We start from the raw sequence: 27,126 nt of genomic DNA, 5'->3' as shown, positions 1-27,126 counted from the left end.
ACACACACACACACACACACACACACACACACACACACACACACAGAGACAGAGTGATGCACGTATATGCCTATGGGCTCTGTTTCTTTTCTTTGGCTCAAGACTGTATGTGCAACCAGAAAAGGACGTGTTTTCATGCAACCGTTTGGGGTGGAGAGAGGTATATACAATTTTTAAAATCATTTCTGGGTGTGTTTGGGACATGGGTCCAAGTTGGTCTCACCCACCAAGCAATAGTGTTTAGATTGGGTGTGAGGGGTTAGTTTGGAGAAATGTCCCTCCGGCAACTGGAAGGGGGCACTTGTGGTGGGAGGGATGTGTGGGCAATGTGCAGAAATGTCTCCACCTGCACGGTGGGCAAGACCAGCTTAGACGTGTCTTTTGGACTAGGCTTCTGCTCCAGGGCTCCAAACCTTGGGTCCACTGGCCACCCCCCAGCCTTTGGCCATTGTGGCTGCAGGGGATGATGGGAGTTGTAGTCCAGCAGCTAGCGAGCCAGTGTTAGGTCCAATTTGGATGGGTCAACTTGGAGACTGTGGCTAGGTCTCCCCAACAGCAGCGTGCTCCGCAGACAGGAGCCGAGAACACCTTTGGGCCACGCTGCTGTGGTTTGGCTTGTGGAACACTTTCAGGCTCTCTTGTTCAGGTCAGTTGGCAACTCTGATGGCATCTGAAACTGCCTACAGGCTTCTGGCTTGTCCCGTGGATGCTAACACCTAAACGTCTCCCTTCCTGGGCTCACAAGCCAGGTCCTATTGCCCTGTGCCTGTGTTGCCATTCACACACCACCCTGGAGAGGAGAACGGAGAAGGTGGGTGTCAAACCATCCAATGCTAATTTCATGGGCACCCTATCCCACCCTATGGGCAACTCTCTGGAACATAGGCAGCTGCCATATGCTGAGTCAGACCCTTGGTCCATCTAGCTCAGTATTGTCTACCCAGACTGGCAGCGGCTTCTCCAAGGTTGCAGGCAGGAGTCTCTCTCCCAGCCCTATCTCATTGGAGATGCTGCCAGGGAGGGAACTGGGAACCTTCTGCTCTTCCCAGAGTGGCTCCATCCCCCTAAAAGGAATATCTTATAGCGCTCACATATGGTCCCCCATTCAAATGCAACCAGGGTGGAGCCTGCTTAGCTAAGGGGACAAGTCATGCTTGCTACCACAAGCAGCACATATTTCTGTAGAATACAATGTGCCCTACAACAGCCTTGCAAGGTAGGGTTAGGGTTAGGATTCAAGGCTGGTGATAATGGTAGTGATAATGTCACTTGTAAATAAAGTCATTGGACTGGCTTCCTGCTGCGTTCACCCTGAGGTGACGTAGCAGGAAAAGTTCATTCATGACGCCGGAATGATTCCAAGAAGGATTTCCGTCCGGTGCGGAAATACGACTCGATGCGTTCTAAGGACTTCCCTCTGGTTTCGGGGATCCACCGCGTGAAGATCAGGTTCACGACGCAGATGACGCTGAAGAAATAGAAGGGCACCTCCAGGCCAAACGCCACCTGAGAAAGAAAGGACATTTAATAATAACATGACGAATATTTGCGGCCACTGAATGGCTCAGCGGGGAAACGTTGGCGTGCGTAATGAGTTTTGTTCTGGGCGGCAGTATCAAGGCAGTCTGTGCAGACCTGCATTCGGAGTGGGGCCTTCCCGGTTCAACCTGAGCAGGCTCTAAAATTGACGGAGCGGACCGCAAAAACCGTGTGGGAGCATGTGCGCACGTGCTCGCGCCTTAGAGGGAACACTGCTCTGGGTCTTAGCAAAGCATGAGTGACCAAGGTCAGGCCCGACCCCTAGAAAGGTAGCCCCCCCCTCCCCACCGTGATTTTAACTGCCATGTGAACCAGCCTAGTTGGTTGACTAGAAATCTATAGCAATGATATTGGCCTCTGGCCGCAATAAAGGAGTTGATTGATTAGAAACCTACGGTATAGCCAAAGGTTTGGCCACTGATAATTTCTGGGTGTTCAACGGTCGTTGGGGATGATGGGAGTTGTAGTTCAACCGCAGCTGGAGAAGCGAGGGGACCTACCGCTGGGCTAGCACTGATCTCTTGCACAGTTCCCCGAGTAGGGGAATGCCCTACTAACCCTACTAAAAGCCAGCGTGGTTAGAGTGCTGGACCAGGACCGGGGAGACCCGAGTTCAAATCCCCGTTCAGCCATGAGACTTGCTGGGTGACTCGAGGCCAGTCACTTCTCTCTCAGCCTAACCTACCTCACAGGGTTGTTGTGAGGAAAAACTTAAGTATGTAGCACACCGCTCTGGGCTCCTTGGAGGAAGAGCGGGATAGAAAATGTAAACATAATAATACAATAATAATAATAACAACCCGGTTTTAAGACTTAGGTGTGGACATGCCCAGCGTGGGAGAGTGTTTCTGTCACTCCCTACCTTAACTATCGGAAAAGCCTTTGTGGTGGCAAAAGCAGTGACCCAGCTCGCGAGCACGCACAGCCCGGAGACGACCCCTCGCGTCTTCAGCGGGAGGACCTCCGACATCAGCAGCCAGGTGATGGGACCCCAGCCCACAGCATAACCTAGAGAAGGGGAAAGGGGGCCTTTGAAGAACCAGGGGGGAGTCCGGGCGACGTCTAGGGCAGAGTCCGACGGAATCGGGAACAGCCCTGGTTAACCCGATCAGAGAGATTTGGACTGCCCCCCCCACCCCAGTCAACTGCGGGTTGTTGGGCAACCCTGGTGAGGTAAAATCCCACTGAGGTAAAATCCCCGGGCCTTCCCATCCTTCAAGCAGCGCCCATGTGTGGCTATGTGCCCAGCTTGCTTCCATTCTACTTCGTGCGGGCAGAAGTGCGACTGTCTCTTACAAAATGGTGGAAGGCTGCCAAAATCCTGTCTCTCCTCTCTTTCCACTGGCTGCCTTCCCCAGCTGGCCGCCATTTTGCATAAGGGCCAACCCATTCAGAGTTTCGCTGCTAACATTCATGTCTTGGACCTGAAATACATGGCATGGATCCCGATAGCATCCTCTGGGAACCTACTCCTTTGCCTTGACTTCTGAGGGCAGTGAGGCCCCTCTCCTTCCATCACTTAGAGGGCAACGATGGTCCCTCTCCTTCCATCACTTAGAGGGCAATGATGGTCCCTCTCCTTCCATCACTTAGAGGGCGGTGATGGCCCTTCTCCTTCCATCACTGAACAACTTTTATCCTTTATTCTGAGAAATTGTTCTTCTATTTTAAACTTGTTTGAGCTTGTTTTGTACAGTCATAGAAAAATAAATCTCTGATGATGGTGAGAAGGTTCCATAATTAACACCTGTCGGACTTATATTGGCTGCCGGAGAAAACGTCTCCCATGGGAATTTTCAGTCTTTTGTCCACCCACAACGCCTGGACACAAGAGTTGACTGGACACAAGGACGCTTACATAGGAATATAGGAAGCTACTTTCTACTGAGTCAGATCCTTTGTTCCATCTAGCTCAGACTTGTCTACATTGACTGGAAGCTGCTTCTCTTGGAGATGCTGCCGGGGAGGGAACTTGGAATATCTTACCGTGCTCACATCCCATCCAAATGCAAACCAGTCTCCCATCCAAATGCAAACCAGAGCAAACCCTCCTTAGCAAAGGAGGCAATTCATGCTTGCTGCCACACGACCAGCTTTCCTCCTGTCTGGCCATCAGGGCAGAGGGTGGGTTGGCGCTTGGGCTACCTACCTATGATGTAGATCACAATGGCGAGAAGGGGGATGATCTTGAGGCCACTTGGGGTGGAGGCCAGACTGACATGGTCGCCATTGCCCAAGAGTGCTGTAGAATTGTGGAATTGCTCTCTTGTGAAGGTGATGTACAGGCCCATGGTGAGGGAAGAGGCGAGCATGATGCTAGCTGCCAAAAACAGAGGAGAGAAAAGCCACAAGGGAGATGCGTTGGGAACATAGGAAGCTGCCTTCTATGGAGTCAGATTCTTGGTCTAGCTAATTCAGAATTGTCTACCCAGGCTGGCAGCATCTCTTAGGAACATAGGAAGCTGCCTTCTACCGAGTCAGACCCTTGGTCCGTCTAGCTCAGCATTGTCTTCACAAACTGGCAGCGGTTTCTCCAAGGTCACAGACAGGCGTCTCTCTCAGCCCTCTCTTGGAGATGCTGCCAGGGAGGGAACTTGGAACCTTCTGCATGAAAGCAGGCAAATGCTCTTCCCAGAGCGGCCCCATCCCCAAAGGCGAATATCTTCCAGTGCTCACACACGTAGTCTCCCATTCAAATGCAAACCAGGCCAGACCCTGCTTAGCAAGGGGACAGTCCATGTGCACTACCACAAAACCAGCTCTCCTCCTCCCACGTACAGCTTTCTGTGACTTATCCCCCTGCTTTATTCCCACCCCCGCAAACGATTAGGGTCAACTGGCAGCTGTTTTTACAAAGAGAAAAGGGTTAAGATCAGGGTTAGGGTAACACTGCACAAAATCGTTGTAGTCTTTCCATGGAATGATCTCTGAAGAACATTCCTGCCAATTTTCATATCCGTTCCTCTGACCTCGATAAAAAATTAAGGTAGTTTTTGTGGTTTTGATGACACTTCTAAAAGACCACAGGCCCCACAGGAGGGCAATCTGAAAATCACACACGGAAAGCTTGGACGTGTTGCAACGCAATTGCCTCTTTTCCATCTCTAGGGCTGGAGACTTCATCAAAAATCACAGTGAGTTTTTCCAAAATCACAGAATTCCCCCTCTGGGCTAAATTGTATGGAAGAGCAGACTTTGTTGACTTGGATAGTTTTTATAAGGGACAACTACCTAATGGTGTAGCAGGGAAAATGACTTGCCTATTGAGCAAGAGGTTGCTGTTCCAAATCCCCGCTGGTAAACACCTCTATCGGGCAGCAGCGATGTAGGAAGGTGCTGAAAGGCATCATCTTATACTGCGTGGGAGATGGCAATGGTCAACCCCTCCTGTATGCTACCAAAGACAACCACAGGGCTCTGTGGTCGCCAGGAGTTGACACCAACCCAACGGCACAACTTTACTTTATTTTTACTTTTTGGGAAATGGGCCAGTGGGGAAGGGATTCCTAGCTTTGGGTCCTCAGAAGTTGGACTACAACTCCCATCACCCCCAACCACAATTGCTGGAGATGATGGAAATCACTTTGATTTCCATCAACCTCTGGGCCAGTGGGGCAGGGATTCCTAGCTTTGGGTCCTCAGAAGTTGGACTACAACTCCCATCACCCCCAACCACAATTGCTGGGGGTGATGGAAATCACTTTGATTTCCTACAACCTCTTGGGACCCAAGGGTAGGACCCCTTGGAGTAGGGTGTGGTTGCTGTCCTTCTTTTGAAGAACATTTTATTTCTTTGAATATTTGCATGCTGTCTTTTTGAACCCCGCACGACACAGTCTGACTCTCTTAGCCCAGCTCACTCCCTTTCTCTGCTACACTTCCTCCCACCAACACCACCACAGAGCCGTTGGGTCCCTAAGCATTATGTGTTGACAATTTCCTAAAACACCCAAGAAGTTGGAATGTTCATGAACATTCCGTTGCAGCTCACCAGCTGAGCTAATGGCCACAAAGTGCTCATTTCAGCCAGTTGCAGCCCGAGCTCTTAGAGCAAATAGCTACAACAACAAATATTTATATACCGCTTTTCAACAAACGTTTCCAAAACAGTTTACAGAGAGAAACAACAAATAATAAATAAGATGGATCCCTGTCCGCGAAGGGTTCACAGTCTAAAAAGAAACACCAGATAGACACCAGCAACAGTCACTGGAAGGGAACTGTACTGGGGGTGGATGGGGCCCGGTTACTCTCCGCCTGCTCAATAAAGAGAATCATCATGTTAAAAGGTGTTAGCAGGAGTTACAAAGCTTTCGACCACTGCAGCCTGTATTTCTTTCCGCCTTCTTTCTGTCGGATGTATCCGATTTGGAGAGGAGACAATTGACATTACCCGTGTCTCTCGGGAAGTTCTGTATTATTTTAATTTAACTTCATTAGCTTCTCTGGGGTGCTGATAAGTGCTTTAAGCGGGGTTTCTTAGACTTGGGTCCACAGTTGTTCTGGACTAGAACTTCTGTGATCCCTGATACGATGTAGGGAGGACAAGTTTATCATGGCTACTAGTCTTGATGGCTATAGACTAATTTGAGGTCCTGAGGAAGGATGCCTCTGAATCTCAGTTGCAGGGGCGCAAAAACAAGAGAGAGGGGGCATGCCCTCACCTCTTGCCTGTGGGCTTCTCAGAGGCATCTGGTGGGCCACTGTGGGAAACAGGATAGGAACATAGCACGCTGCATTATTCTGAGTCAGACCCTTGGTCCATCTAGCTCAGTATTGTCTACACAGGCTGGCAGCAGCTTCTCCGAGGTTGCAGGCAAGAGTCTCTCCTAGCCCTCTCTTGGAGATGCTGCCAGGGAGGGAACTTGGAACCTTCTGCATGCAAGCACTTAGATGCTCTTCCACTGAGCTATGGCCTATCCCCTTAGGGTAATCTCTGACAGTGCCCACACCTGTAGTCTCCCATTCAAATGCAAACCAGGGTGGACCCTGCTTAGCAAAGGGGACGATGCATGCTTGTTACCACAAGATGAGCTCTCCTCCCATGGACCAGCTCTCCTCCCATAATGGAGAGGAGATGCAGGACTGGTCTTGTGGTAGCAAATTGTGAATTGTCCCCTTAGCTAAGCAGGGTCTACCCTGGTTACATATGAATGGAAGACTAGAAGTGTAACACTGCAAGATATTCCCCTTAGGGGATGGAGCTGCTCTGGGAAAAGCAGAAGGTTCCAAGTTCCCTCCCTGGCAGCATCTCCAAGATAGGGCTGAGAGAGATTCCTGCCTGCAACCTTGGAGAAGCTGCTGCCAATCTGTGAAGACAATACTGAGCTAGATAGACCAAGGGTCTGACTCAGGATATGGCAGCTTCCTATGACTAGATAGGCCGTGCATCTGATCCGGCAGGGTTGCTATTGTCCTAATGTAGCTCATGGCCATTGTGGCATGGCACGATGGGAGGTGGAAAGCCCCTGCCATAAAGGATGATCCGAAACTGGTTTTGACGTCACCAATAGATATACAGCTGTGTGAGGTGGGTGAGACGGAATGTCTAAAATCTTCACCTGAAACATAAAGAAGGATCTTCCTCCCGGCTTTATCCATTGAGAATGCAGCAATAGCGACTGACGCTAGGCGGGCCACCCCCACGAGAACGGCATCGTACTGAGCTGGCTGCAAAGACAAAAAGAGAAGTCAAGAGGCAACCCTGGTCCTGCTTCCCATGCTGACTACTCCGGGGCTTGACCTCTGGTGTATTCCTAGCTCTTCACAATTACTCAGTTTGACCTTGGAGGCGTTCTCGGCTCCCGCCGTGACCCGCTGACTCCCGATGGTTGATCCAGCTTGATCTCTGGCATGTTACTGGCTCCTGGCTCCTGTCTTGCGCCTCTGGGCTCCCAGCTCTCCACCTGGCTCTCCACCTGGTGTGTTCCTGGCTCCAGACTTGAGCCCCCTGGTGGCTGTGCTCCACAGCTCAACTGATGGGCAGGGCAAAGCTGTGCTGAGCTCTGAAGGTAAAGAGGGAGGGGGGCAGACAAGGAACTGGGGGGAGGGGGCTTACCAATATGACGGCCGTGCTTTCAAATATCAACTGCAAATAGACAATGACGGGGGTGACCCCAGAGAGTTGCTGCAGGAGCCTCATCATCACAGCGATCAGAACTGGCTTGTAGATGTAAGGGTCCTTGATATCCGCCCAAGAAATGGACTGGCCCTGGACGACGTGGAGACAGAGTGGGAAGTAAACAGATTTCATTCTGGGAACATAGGAACACAGGAAACGGCCTCCTACTGAGCTCAGCATTGTCTTCACTGACTGGCAGCAATCCTCCAGGGTTCCAGGCAGGAGTCTTTCCCAGCCCTAGCTGAAGATTCTGCCAGGGAGTGAACCTGGGACCTCCTGCATACAAAGCAGAAGCCCCACCACTGAGTTATGGCCCCATCTCCTAAGGGGGACATCTTCTAGCAAACAACACTCTCCTTCACAAGACCTCGATTCTGCGGAGCACACTATCCAATTATTGGGGGCAGGGGACAGGCTGAGGAGGCCCAGCCCCTTTCCCTTCATAATGGTTCCTAAACTGGTTGGTATAAAATTATATCCAGCGTGGTGTAGTGGTTAGAGTGCTGGACTAGGACCAGGGAGACCCGAGTTCAAATCCCCATCCAGCCATGAGACTTGCTGGGTGACTCTGGGCCAGTCACTTCTCTCTCAGCCTAACCTACTTCACAGGGTGGTTGTGAGGAGAAATTCAAGTATGGAGTACACCGCTCTGGGCTCCTTGGAGGAAGAGCGGGATAGAAAATGTCAATAATAATAATAATAATGATAATGATAATATACCACCATTTAGTATTATTTGGCTAAAACTAGGACAAGACTTGTAGATTTCATTTGTTGTTTATTGATTGATTGATTGATTGATTTGATTTGATTTGATTTGATTTGATTTCTATACTGCCCCTCCAGAAAGGGCTCAGGGTGGTTTACACTAAGCCTTCCTCCTCCTCCTCCTCTGACTTTCTGGTAAAAGAGCCTTTGAAGTATGGCACACCACAATGACTATTTACTGTAACTGTGAGAAGAAATCATTTAAAAATGTGAAGAAGAAGTAATTAGTGGACGAGAAATTGAAAACAGGGGCAATTAAGGGGCAATTCATCACTAATTCCCCAACTGCCATCTAATGGAAGTGCTAAAACAGGCAAGACCTGCAAAGAGGAAACTTAACCCGATGCCTGAAAAAGCATCAATAGCAATTCGCCTGTCCCGTCTGGATGGGCAACATCAGAAGAGCCTTGATGGATCAGGCCCCTGGCCTATCTAGTCTAGCATCCTGTTTCACACAACAGCCTGCCTGACGCCTTGGGCAAACCCACAAGCAGGAGATGAAGGCATGCCCCCTCTCCTGCTGTTGCCACTTTGCAACTGGTACTGCCTCTGAACACGGAGGTAGGCTATAACCATCAAGGCTAGTAGGCATTGATAGACTTGTCCTCCAAGTAGGCTAACACTGTATTTGGGAGGGGGGGCGGGAATCAAGTCTGAAATTGCACAGGATAACCCCAGGGCGTTGGGAACCAGGTCCCCCAGTTTCTTCAGAGCCCATGATTAGAAAATTAGGCATGTAAAAAAAAACACCAGAGTCTTCCACAGGGAAGAGGCAGGTACAATCCACTCTACCTGGGCCGAAGCTGCCATAAAAACCAGCAGTCTGTTCCAAGCAGCTGCTGGAGCAACATCCGTCTTGTGTTGCTAGACCCAGATCCCCTGTAGGGATGAGCTGAGCTATCGCACAAATCAACTTGATTGGTATGAAAACAAGCCAACCAAGAAGCCAGGAGATCGCAAGTTGAATCGGAAGCCAGTGCTAAAACCAGTCAGTGTGGGGGGAAACAGCCCTTCAAAATGGCACTCGGAACGCTCGAAACAGTCCAAGCTCGTTCCATAGGAACAACCAGATTGACCTAATGGGAATATTCCAGGTATCTTGACGGAACCTTCTGGGCATTTGCATTCTGTTCCGAGCTTGTACATTCCGTGTACACCCCTACTCTCCTGCATCCCTGATTGGCGCTCTCCTAGGTCCTGAACTCTTTCCCTTCAGAACTGTCCAAGGTGTGTCCCCATCCCAGATCCCTGCATTGGTGGAGACCTGGAATTAGACCGGCTGGTTTGCATGACTCTGGTGGCTTGGGCCATTGGTCTCCATCTTTTCTCAACAGCTGCTTCCCACAACACACCTGTTGGTTCACGGTGGCCTTGATCTGCTCATATTCCCACCAATAATCCACATCCTTTCCCCTCAGCCAGATCAGGGCACTGATGGCGTCGTCCTCCTTCCCCTTGGAAATCAGGAAACGGGGGGAATAGGGCATGAAGCAGAGAATGATGACCATGGCAAGGACGGGCACTTCCCCGGCCACCGCTAGCCACCGCCAGGGGAGGATGAGGCCTGTGTTAGGAAGAGATGGGTTGAGGTCAAAAGATGAGTGAAGGGCCCTCGGTCTTTTCTGTAATGCCACATACTGGTCGGCTTGCTGCTTGGGTTTTGGATGCCCTAGGAGGGAGTTCCCAGGCTAAAATGGAGGCAAAGCTCTAGCACATCAGAGTTGAAAAGATGCCACTGCTAATTTGGAAATCCAGTCTGAGACAATGCATTTTTTGGAAATGAATGTGGAGTCATATTCACAAGAAGGAGTGCAGCATACTGAATGCTAGAAAAGGAATGCCGCTCAGTTATTCCCTGAGCAAAGGCACCTTTTAAAAGTGGCGATTCTCTTTCTTGAGCAGGGGGAGAGCAACTGGCCCTATCCATCCCCAGCACAGCATCCCTCCGGTGGCTGTTGCTGGTGTCTCTCTTCTGTTCCTTTAAAAAAAAGATCTCAGGAAGAAGCTGCAGCTATTAAAAGCACTGGACATTGTTCTGTTTGAAATGCCTTCTTCAGTGGCATTAATCCAAAGATTCTTTAGACTCAGTATAGACTGCACACTAAAGTGTAAATATAAATAAAATCAACCATAAAAGAGCCCATCCAAATATAATGCATTTTAATGATAGAATCCCAAATACTTTCTAGACACCCACATATTAGGACTTCCGGTTGGACTGCTAACGAGGCTGCACGCTTCCTGACAGAGGAGACCGAGGAGGAGTATTTTGGGGTTTTTTGAGCTTTCATACCCCCCCCCCTTACCACCCTGGATTAAAGGGTTTGGATCAAGATTGAGCACTGCATCCCCCCGGAGCCTGCTCCTTATCTCAAGGCTGCGCTGGAAAGTACAGCTTTGATTTAAGTTGAGCGGTGCGGGCTGGGATTCATCAAGCTACACTCCTTCATCGGAAATCCAATGGACAGAAGCCGGTCTGGCGTCCCATTTCTTTCGGTTTGGATTATAATTAATGGTTCAAGTTCAAGAAGCTCATCTCTCAGCGTGATTAGTGATAAATTGCTGGAATTCTCCCTGCCGTTGCTGTCAAGATTGGACAGGTCTCAAGCCGATGCTGTAAAGATGTTGTAAGTCTGCTAACCATAAATTAAGGATGGCAATTCAATCTGTGTATTAAATGCTGGAACTTAAAAATTGAACTGATGGCTAAAAGTTTCAAAACTTAAAAAAGCAAAGCAGTGGGATTTATTAGTTGTTTTTTTTTTAGTACCTCTTGAGAGAGTTTAACTTAAGGGACAAGTGATTTGCTGTTTGCTGTTGAATATGTCGATCGTGAAGTGCACCAGTTAGAGGAAGAAGGCGGATTATTGAACCGTGGGAAAAATTAAACTGGTGGTGATAAGATAGAAGAGTTGCGGTCTGGAGCTGAGTTTATTTGGAAAATAATTGCAGGCCTCTACTTTCTTGGACAGCAAAGAGGCCGAATCTTGCTGTAAGAGCTGTGTTGCTGGAGGAGTTGTAAATAATGCAAAAGGCAAAACAGCAGAGCCAAACACAGACCCAAACACAAACTAGGAGACTTTCTGTTCCAAACCCAGGCCTGGATGAAGGGAAAATGTCTTCAGAGTTAAATGAGACACTAGTTGCTATGAAACAGTTATTAGAAGCCAATACAGGCACTCTCCAACAAGTAAGTCGGAATATACAAACACTTAATAAGAGAGCATCAAATATTGAGGAGACAGTGAGAAAACTGGCAGAAGATAACAAAGAAGCTAAAAGAAGGGTGGAAAGCTTGGAGCAAGACGTGGGATCACCAAGAGATGGCAGGGAAAAATTATTAGATCAGATGGCTTTGTTGGAACTGAGGCAAAAAGAGCATTTCCTGAGGTTTAGAGGAATCCCAGGAAAAAAAAAATGGTCAAGATATTTAAAAAGTGCTTAGGGAGGAACTTGCATTACTTTTGGGAATTTCAAGTGAAGAGTTGGAACACCAGATAGATGCAGTTTCTCGTCTGAATTCTGAATTTGCCATAAAAAACAAATTACCTAGGGATGGCATGGTTCAATTTAACTCCAAATCAAATCTTTGGAGTTTGTGCTCAACAGTTAAAGATATTGAATTTGTATCTTTAGCTGTTGATCACATACTCCAAGGGGGGTAATAATATGTGGGTTTGTAGAGAGTATTTGGGATTATATGATTAACATGCATTATATTTGGACGGGCTCTTTAATTGATTTTATTTATATCATATACCATAAAATGGTTAGGTGTGCAGCCGTGCTGCCCGTGTCTTTTTGGGCCGTTCTGGGCATGAGCGGAGCGCATGCCCAGATCAGCCCAAAAAGATACGGCCGCCCAGACATGGGCGGCCATGTTGTCCAAGATTAGGGGAGGGAAGAAACGGCAATGGCGGAAGAGCCCTGCCTTTAAAATTAATGGGGGGGGAGGGAAGAAATGGCAGCGGCAGAAGAGCCCTGCCTTTAAAAGTTAATGTCGGGGCCGGGAGGGAAGAAACGGCAGCGGCGGAAGAGCCCTGCCTTTAAAATTAATGTCGGGGGGCGGGTGGGAAGAAACGGCAGCGGTGGAAGAGCCCTGCCTTTAAAAGTTAATGTCGGGGCCGGGAGGGAAGAAATGGCAGTGGCGGAAGAGCCCTGCCTTTAAAATTAATTTCAGGGGGGCCGGGAGTGGAGAAACGGCAGCAGCGGAAGAGCCCTGCCTTTAAAATTAATGTCAGAGCCGCCCGGGAGGGAAGAAACGGCAGCGGCAGAAGAGTCCTGCCTTTAAAAGTTAATGTCGGGGCCGGGAGGGAAGAAACGGCAGCGGTGGAAAAGCCCTGCCTTTAAAAGTTAATGTCTAAGACCCAAGTATGCACTAATCACAACCCCCCCCGCCCAAACACCCGTTAGCCAACAAACACAAAAAGAAAACAAGTGCTAACACACTACACTCCGCCCCCCCCAACCAAAAACAGAGCAGGAAAAAGTCCCCTCCCCCCACCAGTCAAGGGCGGGGGGGGAAGAAACGTTAATTACGTATGCGTAAAAAACAAAAAAACCTAGCGCCCGTTATTATAACGGGCTGAAAAATACTAGTGGATTATAATCCACTAAGTGGTGCAGCGGGGAAATGCTTGACTAACAAGCAGAAGCTTGCCGGTTCGAATCCCCGCTGGTACTATATCGGGCAGCAGCGATACAGGAAGATGCTGAAAGGCATTATCTCACACTGTGCAGGAGGAGGCAATGGTAAACCCATCCTGTATTCTACCAAAGAAAACCACAGGGCTCTGTGGCTGCCAGGAGTCGAAATCAACTCGATGGCACACTTTACCTTAAAAATTATTTCTGTTGATGGTGTCTATCTTATGTTTCTTTTAGATTGTGAGCCCTTTGGGGACAGGGATCCATCTTATTTATTTATTACTTATCTGAGTAAACCGCCCTGAGCCATTTTTGGAAGGGTGGTATAGAAAGTGAATTAATAACAACAACAACAACAACAACAACAACAACAGTATTGATGATAAAATTCAGCCGTCCCAGGTCCTTGGGAAGGACTCGATGTTTGGCTAAAACAAACCAGTCAATAACAGCTGTCTGACTGTGTAAACAAGAAATAATAATAAATAATTTCAATGTTTCATTAAGGACAACATTATATTGACCTTGCTCACATTGACTGGAAATTTAGGGAGAAATATCCATGTGGACTTTAAAAACTATTATTATAGAACTGAATTTATACACTTTTAATTAAGGAACTTTTTAAATATATGATTATCTGAAAGGATTTTATAGGGTCAATTATTATGGGTTATTAGGGGGATTGATACATAGGAATTAATGAAGGGTTGTAATTTAGTATGCACGCTTGATTAAATGAGATACTTCATGATTTAAGATTTGTATTTTAAGATTTTGATTTAGGGTTCTTTTGTGTACGACTATGGGCATATGAAGAAAACAGGATGCAGAATTGACTGGACCCTTTGGGCTCATCCAGCAGGCCTCTGTTTATGTTCTTGAGGCAAGAGTTCTCAAACTTGGGTGCCCAGATGATGATGGACTACAAGTACCATCATCCCCAGCCACTGTGGCCAAAGTGTGATGGGACTTGTAGTCCCACAGGATCTGGAGACCCAAATTTGAGAATCACTTCCTTAAGAAGAAGAACCAGGCTCTGATGGGAAGTGACTCTTTTTATTGCAAGGACAGAATTGTGGGAAACGCAATCAGTGATATCGACAGACCTTCTGGTGTTGCAGAACTGGAGAAGAATGAAAAGGCTATGGAGAAAATGTTTCTCTCACTTCCACATTTCAACCTGAAATATGCCCCTGATCTGGCCTCAAAAGAGACATTACAGCAACTTGGTATTTCCTGCTCAACCTGTCTAGTTTCCTCTTTTCTTGCCGTAACCCAGGGGTTCTCAGATCTTGGATTACAACTCCCATCATATCCAGCCACAATGGCCAAAGTTTGTTATTGGAGCTATCAACAAATGGGGACCCAAGGCCCATGTAATACATAATCTTTCTCCCTTTCTCTGATCTGTGATCAAAATTGTGGCCTCATTCTCACATCAGGGTTGCTCAATTCGCACATCAAGGTTGCTCAAGGGGTATACTTGTGGGTAAAATGGGCCGTAAGCCAGAATTTGGCTTTTTAAAAGCCAAATCTGGCCACCTAGTCGCACATAACAGGGAACCAGAGTTTCAAGGGCCAGAGGTTTCCCTACCGTTACATCCGAATGTGTGCAATTCCGGTCCCGTACCTTCCATGACCTGAGGTTTTGCTCTGGAGACTCCAGTTTGAACCCTCGGGTTTTTAGTGAGTTTCACTGATCAAAACCAGGGTTCCATTGTGCCTCCATACTGGAGTCTGCATCCTCCTGGACTGGAGTTAAGGGAGGAAGTTCCCCCCTCTCCCTGTGTGACTGGGCGTGCAGGCTGTCCTTCAAGCAAGAAGGAATCCCGCACAGCCTTTTCCTCCTCCTCTCTGCAGTCTTGCTGACTGCAGAGAGGACACTCTCTGTTTTGTCCGAATGTGGACAGGATAGTGAGGTGGGGTGTGGGGAAAAAAATTCACATTCATTATGTGTGAATGTGGCCAGAGATTCATTCATAAATACCCAAGTCCAAAGGCCATTGTGCCTGGGGAATCATGGGAGTTGCAGTCCAATAACATCTAGTAACCCAGGCCTGAGAACCACTTCCAGAACTGCCAGACAGCCAGTGTGGTGTACTGATTGGAGAGTTGGACTGGAACCAGGAAGACCTGAGTTCAAATCCCCGTTCAGCCATGGAACTCAGTAGGGCAGCTCACAGGTTGATAATTAGGGGAGAAGTCCATCTAGCTTGGTATTGTCTACACAGACTGGCAGCATTTCATAGGAACATAGGAAGCTTTTACTGAGTTAGACCACTGGTCCATCTTGCTCAGGATTGTCTACCCAGACTGGCAGCAGCTTCTCCAAGGCTGCAGGCAGGGGTCTCTCTCAGCCCTATCTTGGAGATGCTGCCAGAGAGGGAGCTTGGGACCTTCTGCATGCACAGCAGATGCTCTAGGAATGTACTACAATAAATGACATTGGATGTCCTGAAAGATCAGATTGGGTTGAAGCTCTTGTGAAATGTCCTGCTTTCCTGTCAACCATCAGGGACTCGTGCAAGAAAGCCGTGTGGGGAGCTCTGGAACTGGTCCTACTCGTCCAACCTGCAGACGTTGAGAACAGATGATCATGAGAACAGAGGATCATGCAAAGTGTACGGCCGTGTGAGGAGGGGAAGGGAAGGCTGGTCCATCTTCTTGAGATCATTTGAGTCCCAGCAGAAGCTTTCAAACCAGCAGCAGCAGCAGCTCAAGACCGAACCGAATTCCGCCCTTATATCCCCACCTTGCTGGTGCCCTGAGAACCTTCTCCCCGAGGCCTTCACCTCACCTCGCCCCTGTTGCAAACATCACCGCAACTCAGCCGTATGGGTTCAAGACACAGCTGACCGGATGACCGCTGCCGGAAGCTGCGCCTTGCTTGCGCTTCCTAGGACGGGCGTTCAATACTTGCCGAGAGCGTAGAGAGAGAGCGAGCCGAGGACGGCCATGATCTGAGGGCAGGAGCCCAACGCGCCCCTGATGAGCGGGTGAGAGATCTCGGAGACGTACACCTTGGAAAGGAGGAGAAAGGTAAGTGGCAACATCTGCGGCCGGATCAGGACCGTTAGGCAGTTCGATCGCGTGGGAGCAAGCAATGGACGAGGAGGGGTGGGGAGTGGTCGCCTGTGAGAGAGGACCGAGGGAAGATGACACTTTCCTACCCAGCATGTTTATGAGCTAGGAGGAAGCCATCCTACCCAGCATGAGGCTCCCATGGGATCACTTCCCCCTCCTCCTTACCTAGGTTTTCACTCACACACAGTTCTCTCCTGCGAACGGCAGGGCTTTTCTTATGAAAGGCCCTCATGTGGCCTTTCAGATGAGTTAACCTGCTGCTCACTGAGTTAACTGAGTTAACTAACCCCTGCTAACTGAGCAAAGAGGGACCTTTTGAAAGTGGCGATTCTCTTTCTTGAGCAGGGGGAGAGCAACCGGCCCTCTCCACCCCTAGCACAGCATCCCTCCAGTGGCTGTTGCTGGTGTCTCCCTTAAATTTCTTTTTAAGATTGTGAGCCCTTTGGGGACAGGGAACCTGTCCCTGACCCTGGGTTCAAGGTCACATCCTGGGGGATTCGAACTCGGATCTCCCTGGTCCTAGTCCAGCACTCTAACCATTACATTGTGCTGGCTAAACTGGCACCATTTTCTCTGCTTAAGAGCCCCAAAGCTTTGAGCTCCTTTTCATTATCAAGACTCCAGGAAACGTTTAAGGAATACTTTTCTGTACCTGCCAGGAATTCACCTCTGACTAATACTGATTGCCATGGCCAGCCATTATGCTGGTAAGTTATTAAGTTAAGAGAAGCAGATAGAAGAATCCCATCCCAGGTTATTGTTTCCTTATTAAAGTGGGGGGTGATAACAGATGTAGGACCCCGCCCACACACTTTGCTGTTTGCATAATGCCAAAGCTAGAGGGGGAAATCCATTCAATTAACGGTTGCATCCAACTATCGCCAGTATTGAGCTGAGAAACACATAAGAACACAGGAAGCTGCTGTATATGGAGTCTGACCCTTGGCCCAGCTAGCTCAGTATTGTCTACCCAGGCTGGCAGCGGCTTCTCCAAGGTCGCAGGCAAGAATCTCTCTCAGCCCCTATCTTGGAGATGCTGCCAGGGAGGGAACCGGGAACGTTCCTCGTGCAAGCATGAAGATGCTCTTCCTAGAGTGGCCCCCCATCCCCTAAGGGGAATATGCTGCCGTGCTCACACCTTTAGTCTCCCATTCAAATGCAAACCAGGGCAGGCCCTGCTTAGCAAAGGGAACACTCCATGTGTGCGACCACAAGACCACCTGGAGAGACTCTCCTCGTTCCTCTTTGAGAAGAGGCTTCTGAGGTTTTGAACTCTGTCCCACAAACCCTAAATCACCTCCCTCCTGATCTTAACGACGACAGAACAAGTCACATGCCAGGATAGATGGCTTTTTCACAGTATCCACACACACATGCTTTCCCCGCCCCCAGCTTTTAAGTCTGAAATGTTATTGCCTGGAAACTCTGTTCTTTTGTGATAAGCTTTAAAAAAAAAATCTTGCTCTTATCAACAGTTACATGATAGCCTAGGAAACGGCCTCATCAGATAGTCATACCATCTAGTTCAGGACTGCCTGCACAAACTGGCAGCGACACTCTGAGGTTTCAGGAGGGAGTCTCTCCCAGCCCTACCTGGAGATGCTGCCAGGGGTTGAAGCTGGGACCTTCTGCAGGCAAAGCTACCACTTAGCTATGGCCCCATTCACTAAGGGGAATATCTTACAGCACTCAGATATAGTCACCCATCCAAATGCAAACCAATGCAGACCCTGCTTAGCAAAGGGTGCTATTCATGCTCACTACCACAGCTCTCCTCACTGGGCTGGGCTTTATGCTTCTTGCTCTGCCTTATCCTACTTATGCCCCATGTCGGCTGATGCTATGTAAAGGATTTGTGTTTTTAAAACTTCTAAAAAATATTCTAATACGCCACTGCAAATAAGGGTGTGCCTGGAACCGGCAGAAGCAGTTCGGTTCTAATTCAAACTGAATTTGAGCAGAACTGCCTGGCCCATAAACTGGTTTTATGGGGCCGGGCCGGTTCGAGCTCAAACCGGTTGAACCAGGCCGGTTCGAATCGAGCCAGCTTCAATTTGAACCGGTTCTGCATACCCCTAATTACAAATTCATGGTTCGTCTTTTGACCCCAAGAGACTCCTGGTCTAGATGTGGGAATCCCCAGCTGAGATGGACTTCTCAATGCTCTGCTGTAGCATTTGAGGTGGCATCCTTGAGGAAGAAGGAGTTTTCCATTGGGATTTGCACTGGAACCTCTCTCCCAGTTCCATGTTAAGGGCATCAGTCCCGGAGGAAATTGTATATGAGCTAGCTGAGGTTTTCGGTACCATCTGGTGGGGTCGAATGTGATTTTTGAAATGGTCTGCACCCCCAGAGAATGAAAGGAGGTGATCACATCGCAAGACTTCCAGCTTTCCATGTGTTCTCGTGCCTTTATTGTCCTGACCATCAGACCTGCAATGGCCGAATTTGCAATTAGGGGTGTGCAGAACCGGTTCGAATTGAACCTGGTTCAATTCGAACTGACCTGGTTCAACCAGTTTGAGCTCGAACTGGCTTGGCCCCTCAAAACCAGTTTGTGATCCCTTATTTATTTATTTATTTATTTATTTATTTATTTATTTATTTATTCATTCATTCATTCATTCATTCATTTATTGTTAGATTTCTATACTGCCTTTCGCTAAAAACAACCCCAAGGCGGTTTACAAAAGTTAAAACACATAATAAAAATGAATTAAAAGTATTTAGCTAAAAATATAAAAACAATCCGATATTAAAATATATAATATACAAAATACAAAAAACTATACAATTTACTGCAACATTTCTAATTGAAGGTCAACGGACTAAATCGAAATGAGAGTAGATCGAATAGGACATTGATATGACAGAGAGTTTAAATCTGGGTTGATATATAAGACATATGTGAGATGTTATTTGCTGCATTTGTGTAATTTCCTTTTAACTTTTTTATTTTCTGTAATTTTCTTTTCTGTTATAAATAAAAATAAAATATGAAATGAAAACAAAACAAAACACCAGTTCGTGGCTGGGACGGTTCGGTTCGAATTCGAGTAGATCGAATAGGATATTGATATGACAGAGAGTTTAAATCTGGGTTGATATATAAGACATATGTGAGATGTTATTTGCTGCATTTGTGTAATTTCCTTTTAACTTTTTTATTTTCTGTAATTTTCTTTTCTGTTATAAATAAAAAATAAAATGTGAAATGAAAACAAAACAAAACACCAGTTCGTGGCTGGGACGGTTCGGTTCGAATTCGAGTAGATCGAATAGGATATTGATATGATAGAGAGTTTAAATCTGGGTTGATATATAAGACATATGTGAGATGTTATTTGCTGCATTTGTGTAATTTCCTTTTAACTTTTTTATTTTCTGTAATTTTCTTTTCTGTTATAAATAAAAAATAAAATGTGAAATGAAAACAAAACAAAACACCAGTTCGTGGCTGGGACGGTTCGGTTCGAATTCGAACCGAACTGCCTCTGACAGTTCTGTGCACACCCTTATTTGCAATAGTGTATTAATTTTTTTTGTAGAAGTTTTAACAGCACAAACACGACTATAAAATATATCACTGCTGTCAAAGGCATGGAAGTGAAAACTGGCAAGGAGGACGTGGCCAAAAATCACTGGGAGCAGTCACCCCCTGAGGTGGTACTGACAGGCACAGTATGTTGGTCTGGTGTGAAAAAGGAGATGAAAGGAAGCAGCCAGGGGAAGAGGTGTCTGGGGTGTCTGAGTTGACTTACCGGGATGGAGGCCGAAGTCACGCCCCCTGCGAATCCTGTCAAGATCCTGCCCACCAGTAGCATCCAAACTTCTTGGGCGCTGGCCATTAAGAGGTACCCAATGGCAGAAGGGAGGGCTGAGAACATGATACTCCGTTTGCGGCCAAGGCGGTCGTTGAAGTACATGGTGCCCAGGCCGCCAATGGCGACGCCAATGGAGAACACGGACTGCAAGACACAGAGAAACGGTGCGTGTGTGTGTGTGTGTGGGGGGATCAACTCATAGACTTTAACAGTTGGAAGGGACCTTTAGAGGTCTTTTAGTCCACCCCCTGCTCAGGGTAGGAATCTCCTACGGCATCTCTGATGGAAGGCCGTCCAGCCTCTGTCTGGAAACCCCCTGCAAAGGGGAGCACACCAAGCATGAGGCAGGCTGTTCCACTGTCCAACGGCGCTTACAGTCGGGAAATTATTTCTAATGCAGGACGGCTCAAGTCTGGCCCTTCTGCAGATGTTGGCCTACAACTCCCATAATCTCTGGGGTCACTGGGGCTGGGGATTATGGGAGTTGTGGTCCAAAAACAGCTGGGGGGAGGGCAAAGTTGAGCAGCCCACTGGCTCTGATCCTGCCCTCAGGAACAACACGGAATAAGCTTGCTCATCCTTCTACTAAATAGCAAAATGTCTGCTATTCTAAAATATCTGATTTGAAGATGGCTCTCATCTCTCCCCTTTGGCTTCCCTTCTCCGGGCTAAACGGACCCAGCTCCTTGAACAGTTCCCCATAGGACTCGGCTTCCAGACGCCTCACCGTCTTGGTTGCCTTCCTCTGAACCAGTTTATTGGCATCCTTAAAATGCGGGGGCCCAGAACTGGCCACAGTATCCCAAACACGGTCTCACCAGCCCAGAATGGACTGGAACCATCACTTCCCATGATCTAGACTCGGTTAACTTCAGTGCAAGATTGTGTTCGCCGTTGTAGCACCTGCATCACATTGCTGGCTGTGGAAACTGTGTGGGAAAGCAAATCCCCACCATGGCAGCCTGTTTCTAAAGGGCCAGCGCGCTGATATTGGATTTCGCCTTTAGCATCCAGAGAATTCTAACTTCCATGTTAAATCATGCACGTTTCTAGTCCTTATGGCCGAGTGAGGACTGAGTAGCTTTTCCAGTAGTCTGGGGGGTGAGGGTCTCCGTACCCTGCTTAGCCCTGGGCGGGAGTGCCCTTTACAGAGCTACGTTTTAGAAATGGTGCCTGCTCCTTTAAAAGCGATGGGAGAGAAAGGAGAATTAGAAGAAGAAAAAGAAACAAAGAGGAATACTCTCATGCATGTGAGGTGGCTGACTGTGCAGTTTCTGCAGTCCAGTTAAGTTTGTGGAGTAACTAAAGGCGCCAAAGCAATTACTTATCAGTTAGAATAAGCAACAAGGAAACAGCTGATCTGAAGGAAACCGCTGTGGAAAATGCACACTGATGTTGCTCCTGTATACACCATTAATCCAGAGGTTCTCAGCCTTGCTCCCCCAGATGTTGGACTACACCTCCCATCATCCCCAACCACAATGGCCTTGGATTGTAACTCCTGCTCGTTGGCCTCTGTGGCCGTGGCTGATGGGAGTTGTAGTCCGACAACATCTGGGAACCAAAATATGAGGACCCCTGGATGGATCCATACCTATCAAGCAAAGGTGGGCAACCTTGGCTCCCCAGCTGCTGTTGAACTACAACTCCCATCATCCCCAGCCACAATGGTGATTTGCATGTCATCAGAGTGTATGGTGGCCACTCAGTGACGGGCCTTCTCTGCTGCCGCCCCGAGACTTTGGAATGGGCTCCCTGTGGAAATAAGGGCCTCCCCATCTCTGACAAAGTTTTAAAAGTCAAGACTAATTACTTTAATTATAATATAATATAATATAATATAATATAATATAATATAATATAATATAATAATAATAGGCATCATCTCATACTGCATGGGAGATGGCCATGGTCAACTCCTCCTGTGTTCTACCAAAGACAACCACAGGGCTCTGTGGGCACCAGGAGTCGAAATCGATTCGACGGCACACTTTACCTTTAGGACCCTGGCAGCATCAGCTCTCAGCTGCAATGTCTCACAGTGACCACTGTTAGAGTCATGGATAAAAGTGCTGGATTCCTCCCTGCTTTGTTCTGGTGTTAGTCCCTATTTTATCTCTCCAGAGATGGCGGTTTGTTTTGGTCTCTCTCTTCAGCCATGAGCTGCAGCTGAAACCAAGCGGCAGGCTTTTCCACATTTGTTTGTAACCTTGGCTTTCAATAAACTCTTGTCCTGCATCAGACTTAAAGACCTGTCTCCAGACCTCTTGCTTTGCTGCTTTCTCGCCAAACTGGTTTGGATCTGCTATTTGTGGACTGGAATGCCATTCTCGCCCGACATCTTTACCACCCCAATTCCTGCATCTCTGGGCGTTGTACAACAAAAACTTTAGAATGCGTCCTAATAATTATTTTGTAGGTTAACTGGACTGTGGTTTTAAAATGGTTTTAAGGTTCCCATGGTCATGTTTTGTGTTGTGAACCGCCCAGAGATGGAAGCTTGGGTTGGTCTACTCATTGGAAAAATAAAATTAAATTAGCTGGCCTGGGCGCAGAGCATCTGTGCCTCTAGTTCTCCCTCGTTCTCAGCCCCTCGTTCATAGCCCTCCCCATCCTTTCCCCCTCCCCCCTCCAATGTTTATTCTCTTTGGCTGGCCACCTGGCTAGCCACTTTTTCTGGCAGCCTGCCGCTTTCTTCCCCCCCGCTACCGCCACTGCTTTCACTTTCACTTTCTACCACCCTACTGCTTTCATTTTCGCTCCCCCCCCGCTGCTGCCTTCTCTCCCCACCTGCCCATTCGCTGGCCTGTCTGTTGGCTTTATGTTTCCTGCCATTATCACTTTCCTCTCCCCCCTCTCCTCCCCTCCCTCGCGAACTCTCACGAGAACTGCCACGCATGGGATTTGCGACGGGTACGTCTAAGAGAATTATATAGCTGGAAGGATAAAATAAAGCCTCAGTGTAGGTAGAGCTTCCCTTGTTCCAATCATGTTTCTTCCTCAGTGTCCATCACAGAAGCACCCCAGAGGCAAAATGGACCCTATAGAACGGAGGGCCTCTTCCATTCCTGCCCCCAATTCCAAGGCCTTGCCAGTGGGTGGCTGGCTGTACTTACCCCAAACCAGGATCCTGATTGCTCCGTCAGTTTCAGGCTGGGGATGGATGTTTTTTCCAAAGCCGGGATGACCGGGGAGGGATAAACTAAGGCAAACCCAAAATTAAAGTTGCCCAGCACGGCAGCCAATACTGCGCAAAGGAGACGCCCGTTTTTAAGAGTTCTGGGAAGGAGAGAGAGCAGCAGATGAATACAGAGGTGGGGGAAAGGGACATACTTGTTACCTTAAAAGCAATGTCATAGGAACATAGGCAGCTGCCACATACTGAGTCAGACCCTTGGTCCATCGAGCTCAGTATTGTCTACCCAGACTGGCAGCGGCTTCTCCAAGGTTGCAGGCAGGAGTCTCTCTCAGCTTTCTCTGGAGATTCCAGGGAGGGCATCTGGTACATTCTTCATGCACATTTGCAAGGGCTCTTCCCAGAGCGGCCCCATCCCCTGAGGGGACATTTGTAGTCTTCTATTCAAATGCACACCATCTGTGAGGCTGCAAAAAACTCTGCTGCTGCCGGTCAGTGTAGACAATACTGAGCTAGATGGGCCAGGAGTCTGACTCAGACTAAGGCAGCTTCCTACAGTTCCTATGGCTTTTCGAGTGTGACCTCAAAACAATCTTGCATCATTTGTTTAGATACCGAGTGGAGCTAGCTAGCACCCTTACCACTCCATGGGGTGGAAATCTTTTTCTTCTCCGGTGCAGAACAGTCCAAAATCTAACAGGTGAAGCCCCCCGCCTCACCAAGCCTGCATTTTCATGCTAGGGAAAAGGTTGATCTCTTAGATTCTTGCTTGCTGTCTAGCTCTTAAGGCTACAGGATTCCTGCCCCACTCCGTCCCCCATCAGTGTTACCCCTAGGCTACACTACCTGTGACCGGGTAAAGGAGACCAGCAGGTTTCCTGTACCCCTTACACTGGTGTAAGGTAAAGTGTGCCATCAAGTCAATTTCGACTCCTGGCGCCCGCAGAGCCCTGTGGTTGAATTTTGGTAGAATACAGGAGGGGGTTGCCATTGCCTCCTCCTGCACAGTATGAGATGATGCCTTTCAGCATCATTGCTGCCCAATAGAAGCACTTCCCATAGTCTGGGAAACATACCAGTAGGGATTCGAACTGGCAGCCTTCTGCTTGTAAGGCAAGCATTTCCCTGCTGCGCCCTTCAGTGGCTTAGAAAAGGGAATTTGGGCTGGTTCACCTGGCAGCTGGGGGCACGTACAAAACAACAACAACAATCCCTGTTCAACTGCAGATACAGGAGCCTGCTTGCCAGCTCATTTCCTCCTTCTCGCTCCCACAAAGGAACAAAGGAAGCTGCCTTATCGAGTCAGACTCCTGGCCCATCTAGCTCAGCATTGTCTGCACTGACCGGCAACAGCTCTCCATGATTTCAGGCGCGGGTTTTTCCCACCCAGGGAGTGAACCCGGGACCTTTTGCATGCAGAGCAGATGCTCTCTCCCTGAGCAATGACCCAATCCCCATAGGAACCTCGGGAGCTGCCTTATACAGAGTCAGAGCCTTGGTCCATCTAGCTCAGCATTGCCTGCACACTGACTGGCAGCAGCGGCTTCTCCAAGGTGGCAGGCAGGAGTCTCTCTCTCCCAGCCCTATCTTGGAGATGCTGCCAGGGACCTTTAACAGAAAAGTGCCCAAGATAAGACAGCAAGGCAAATAATGGGGAGAAGAGAGGCAAGAAGAAGCCAAGGGCAATGAGATATAGACATTTGAGTCAGTGGACACATAGGAACAACATAGGAACATAGGAAGCTGCCATATACTGAGTCAGACCATGGTCCATCTAGCTCAGTATTGTCTACCCAGACTGGCAGGGGCTTCTCCAAGATTGCAGGCAGGAATCTCTCTCAGCCCTGTCTTGGAGATGCTGCCAGGGAGGGAACTTGGAACCTAGATCCTCTTCCCAGAGCGGCTCCATGCCCTAAGGGAAATATCTTACAGTGCTCACATGTGGTCTCCCATTCAAATGAAACCAGGGTGGACCCTGCTTAGCTAAGGAGACAGGTCATGCTTGCAACCACAAGACCGGCTCTCCTAACACACAGAGGTCTGAGCAAAGAGAGCCGGTCTTGTTGCAGCAAGCATGAATTGTCCCCTTAGTTAAGTGGGGTTAATCCTGGTTTGTGTTTGAAAGGGAGACTGTATGTGTGAGAACTGGAAGAGATTCCCCTTAGGGGATCGCTCAGTGGAAGAGCATCTACATGCTGGCCTGCAGAAGGTTCCAAGTTCCAGCATCTCCAAGATCGGGCTGAGAAAGATCCCCGCCTGTGCTGCAACTTTGCGGAAGCCGCTGCCAGCCTGGGCAGACCACCCTGAGCTAGATGGACCAAGGGCCGGACTCGGGAGGAGGCAGCAGCTTCCGCACAGTGGAGGGTGAGGACTAAAGGATCAAAAGCTTTGCAGAAACGGTGGAGGGATTTGCGGGGGTGGGGGGAGAGCGGGGCAGGATAGAGGTTCAGCGAGGGGAACAGCCCAGGCAGAGCTGGATTTGCCAGAGGCTTTACCCGTAGTATGCCTTTTCCGTTTCCCGGGCCATCTGCTGCTCTCTGACGGTCTGGTAATCAGCCGGCTCCTGGTCCAGGAGAGGTTTCCTGACGCTGGGCTCCATGGTGGTGCGGAGTCTGCCTGGCTCCCGGCTGAAGCAACGGAGAGTGGCCGGCAGGAACTCAGGATGCGGTGCTGAGCAGTGCCAGAGGCGAGCCGACAAGCCTTGGGCTGGCCTTGGGTGTGGGGTTTCCCCAGCGAGAGGGACCAGGAAGCCGGAGAGAAAGCGAAAGCCCGGGGAGCGGAGAAGAGGGCCCGGCAGTGGAGCAAGAGTGGAAGGAGATCTCTGAGCTGTGGCCAGATCAGCCCAGAAGAGGAAGCCGTGTGGCAACTTGGGGGGGGGGGCACAAAAGCAGAAGCGGGCCCTGAGCCCAGTCCCCGACCTACATGCATGTAGGCTCCCCTTCGATGGCAAACCAGGGCAGGCCCTGCTTAACACGGAGGACAACCAGGATGCCCTGATGGTGCTAGACTACAACACCCATCATCCCCAGCCAGAGGCCTTTGCAACGGAGGAGGATGGGAGTTTTAGTCCACAACATCTGGGAACCCTGCATCCCAGACACTACGGCAGGGGTACCCCAAACTGGTTTCCCTATAATTCTCAGACGTTGTGGACTACAATTCCCATCATCCCCAGCCAAAGGCCATTGGAGCTGGGGGATGACGGGCAGTCTCGTCAACATCCAAATCATAATCCAGGAATCTCTGTTACAGGGTACCCTGGTCCCAGCCACTAGGCAGGGGTTCTCAACTTTAGGTCCTCAGAGGTTGTTGGACTACAACTCCCATCATCCCCAGCCAAAGGATATTGCAATTGAGGGTAATGGGAGTTGTATGTATGTATGTATGTATGTATTTATACATACATACATACAACTCCCATTACATACATACATACATACAACTCCCATTTATTTATACATACATACATACGTAATGGGAGTTGTAGTCCAACAATATCTGGGGACCCATAATTAGAAGACTCTAGGCAGCTGGGGTCCCCTAAAATGATGACCACATGTCCCACCCACCCTGCCAAGGTGCCCAAACTCCTCCACACTGTTGGACTTCCAGCTCTGCCTATACATGCCTGTTTTTGCCAAGCAATGGAACCTCCACAGGCCAAGGCAGTATACCTTTGGATACCAGATGTTGGGGAGAAACCACAAGGGAATGCTCTTGTCCTCGTTCCCTGCTTGGAAGCTAGAAACAGCCTCTCGGGCTTGGGGGAGACAAGCATTGCCCAAAGACCACAGCGTGAGAAGTGATGTGCAAAATGTTTCGACATCAAAACATTTTGACTCTAAATGGGCTGTTTTGGTTAGAGCTAGAAACAAAACACCCTCTAAATAAAGGGCCTGTTTTGAGCTCGGAGCAAAACAACTGTTTCAATTCGAAACATTTTGATGTTTTGAGCACCATTTTGGAGGCCTGTTTTCCCCTTGCTGATTGGTTTTCTGGCAGTG

At 48.6% G+C, this 27,126-nt stretch overlaps 1 protein-coding gene across 1 annotated transcript; it reads right to left on the bottom strand.

Moving 5' to 3' along the window:
• Positions 1–31: 31 nt before the first annotated feature.
• SLC2A6 (solute carrier family 2 member 6) lies at positions 32–25,721 on the bottom strand. Its single transcript, XM_053282511.1, has 10 exons — positions 25,618–25,721; positions 23,103–23,265; positions 19,924–20,130; positions 15,999–16,098; positions 9,781–9,992; positions 7,598–7,750; positions 7,101–7,209; positions 3,689–3,859; positions 2,402–2,547; positions 32–1,506 (listed from the first exon to the last, which is right to left on the bottom strand). The coding sequence occupies exons 1-10, from the start codon at positions 25,719–25,721 to the stop codon at positions 1,336–1,338; spliced, it is 1,536 nt and encodes a 511-aa protein (XP_053138486.1). The 3' UTR covers positions 32–1,335.
• Positions 25,722–27,126: the final 1,405 nt, after the last annotated feature.

The sequence above is a fragment of the Hemicordylus capensis genome, chromosome 17, assembly GCF_027244095.1.
Source record: "Hemicordylus capensis ecotype Gifberg chromosome 17, rHemCap1.1.pri, whole genome shotgun sequence".
Classification (NCBI taxonomy): Eukaryota; Metazoa; Chordata; class Lepidosauria; order Squamata; family Cordylidae; genus Hemicordylus; species Hemicordylus capensis.
This window is presented reverse-complemented; position numbering and strand designations above follow the sequence as displayed.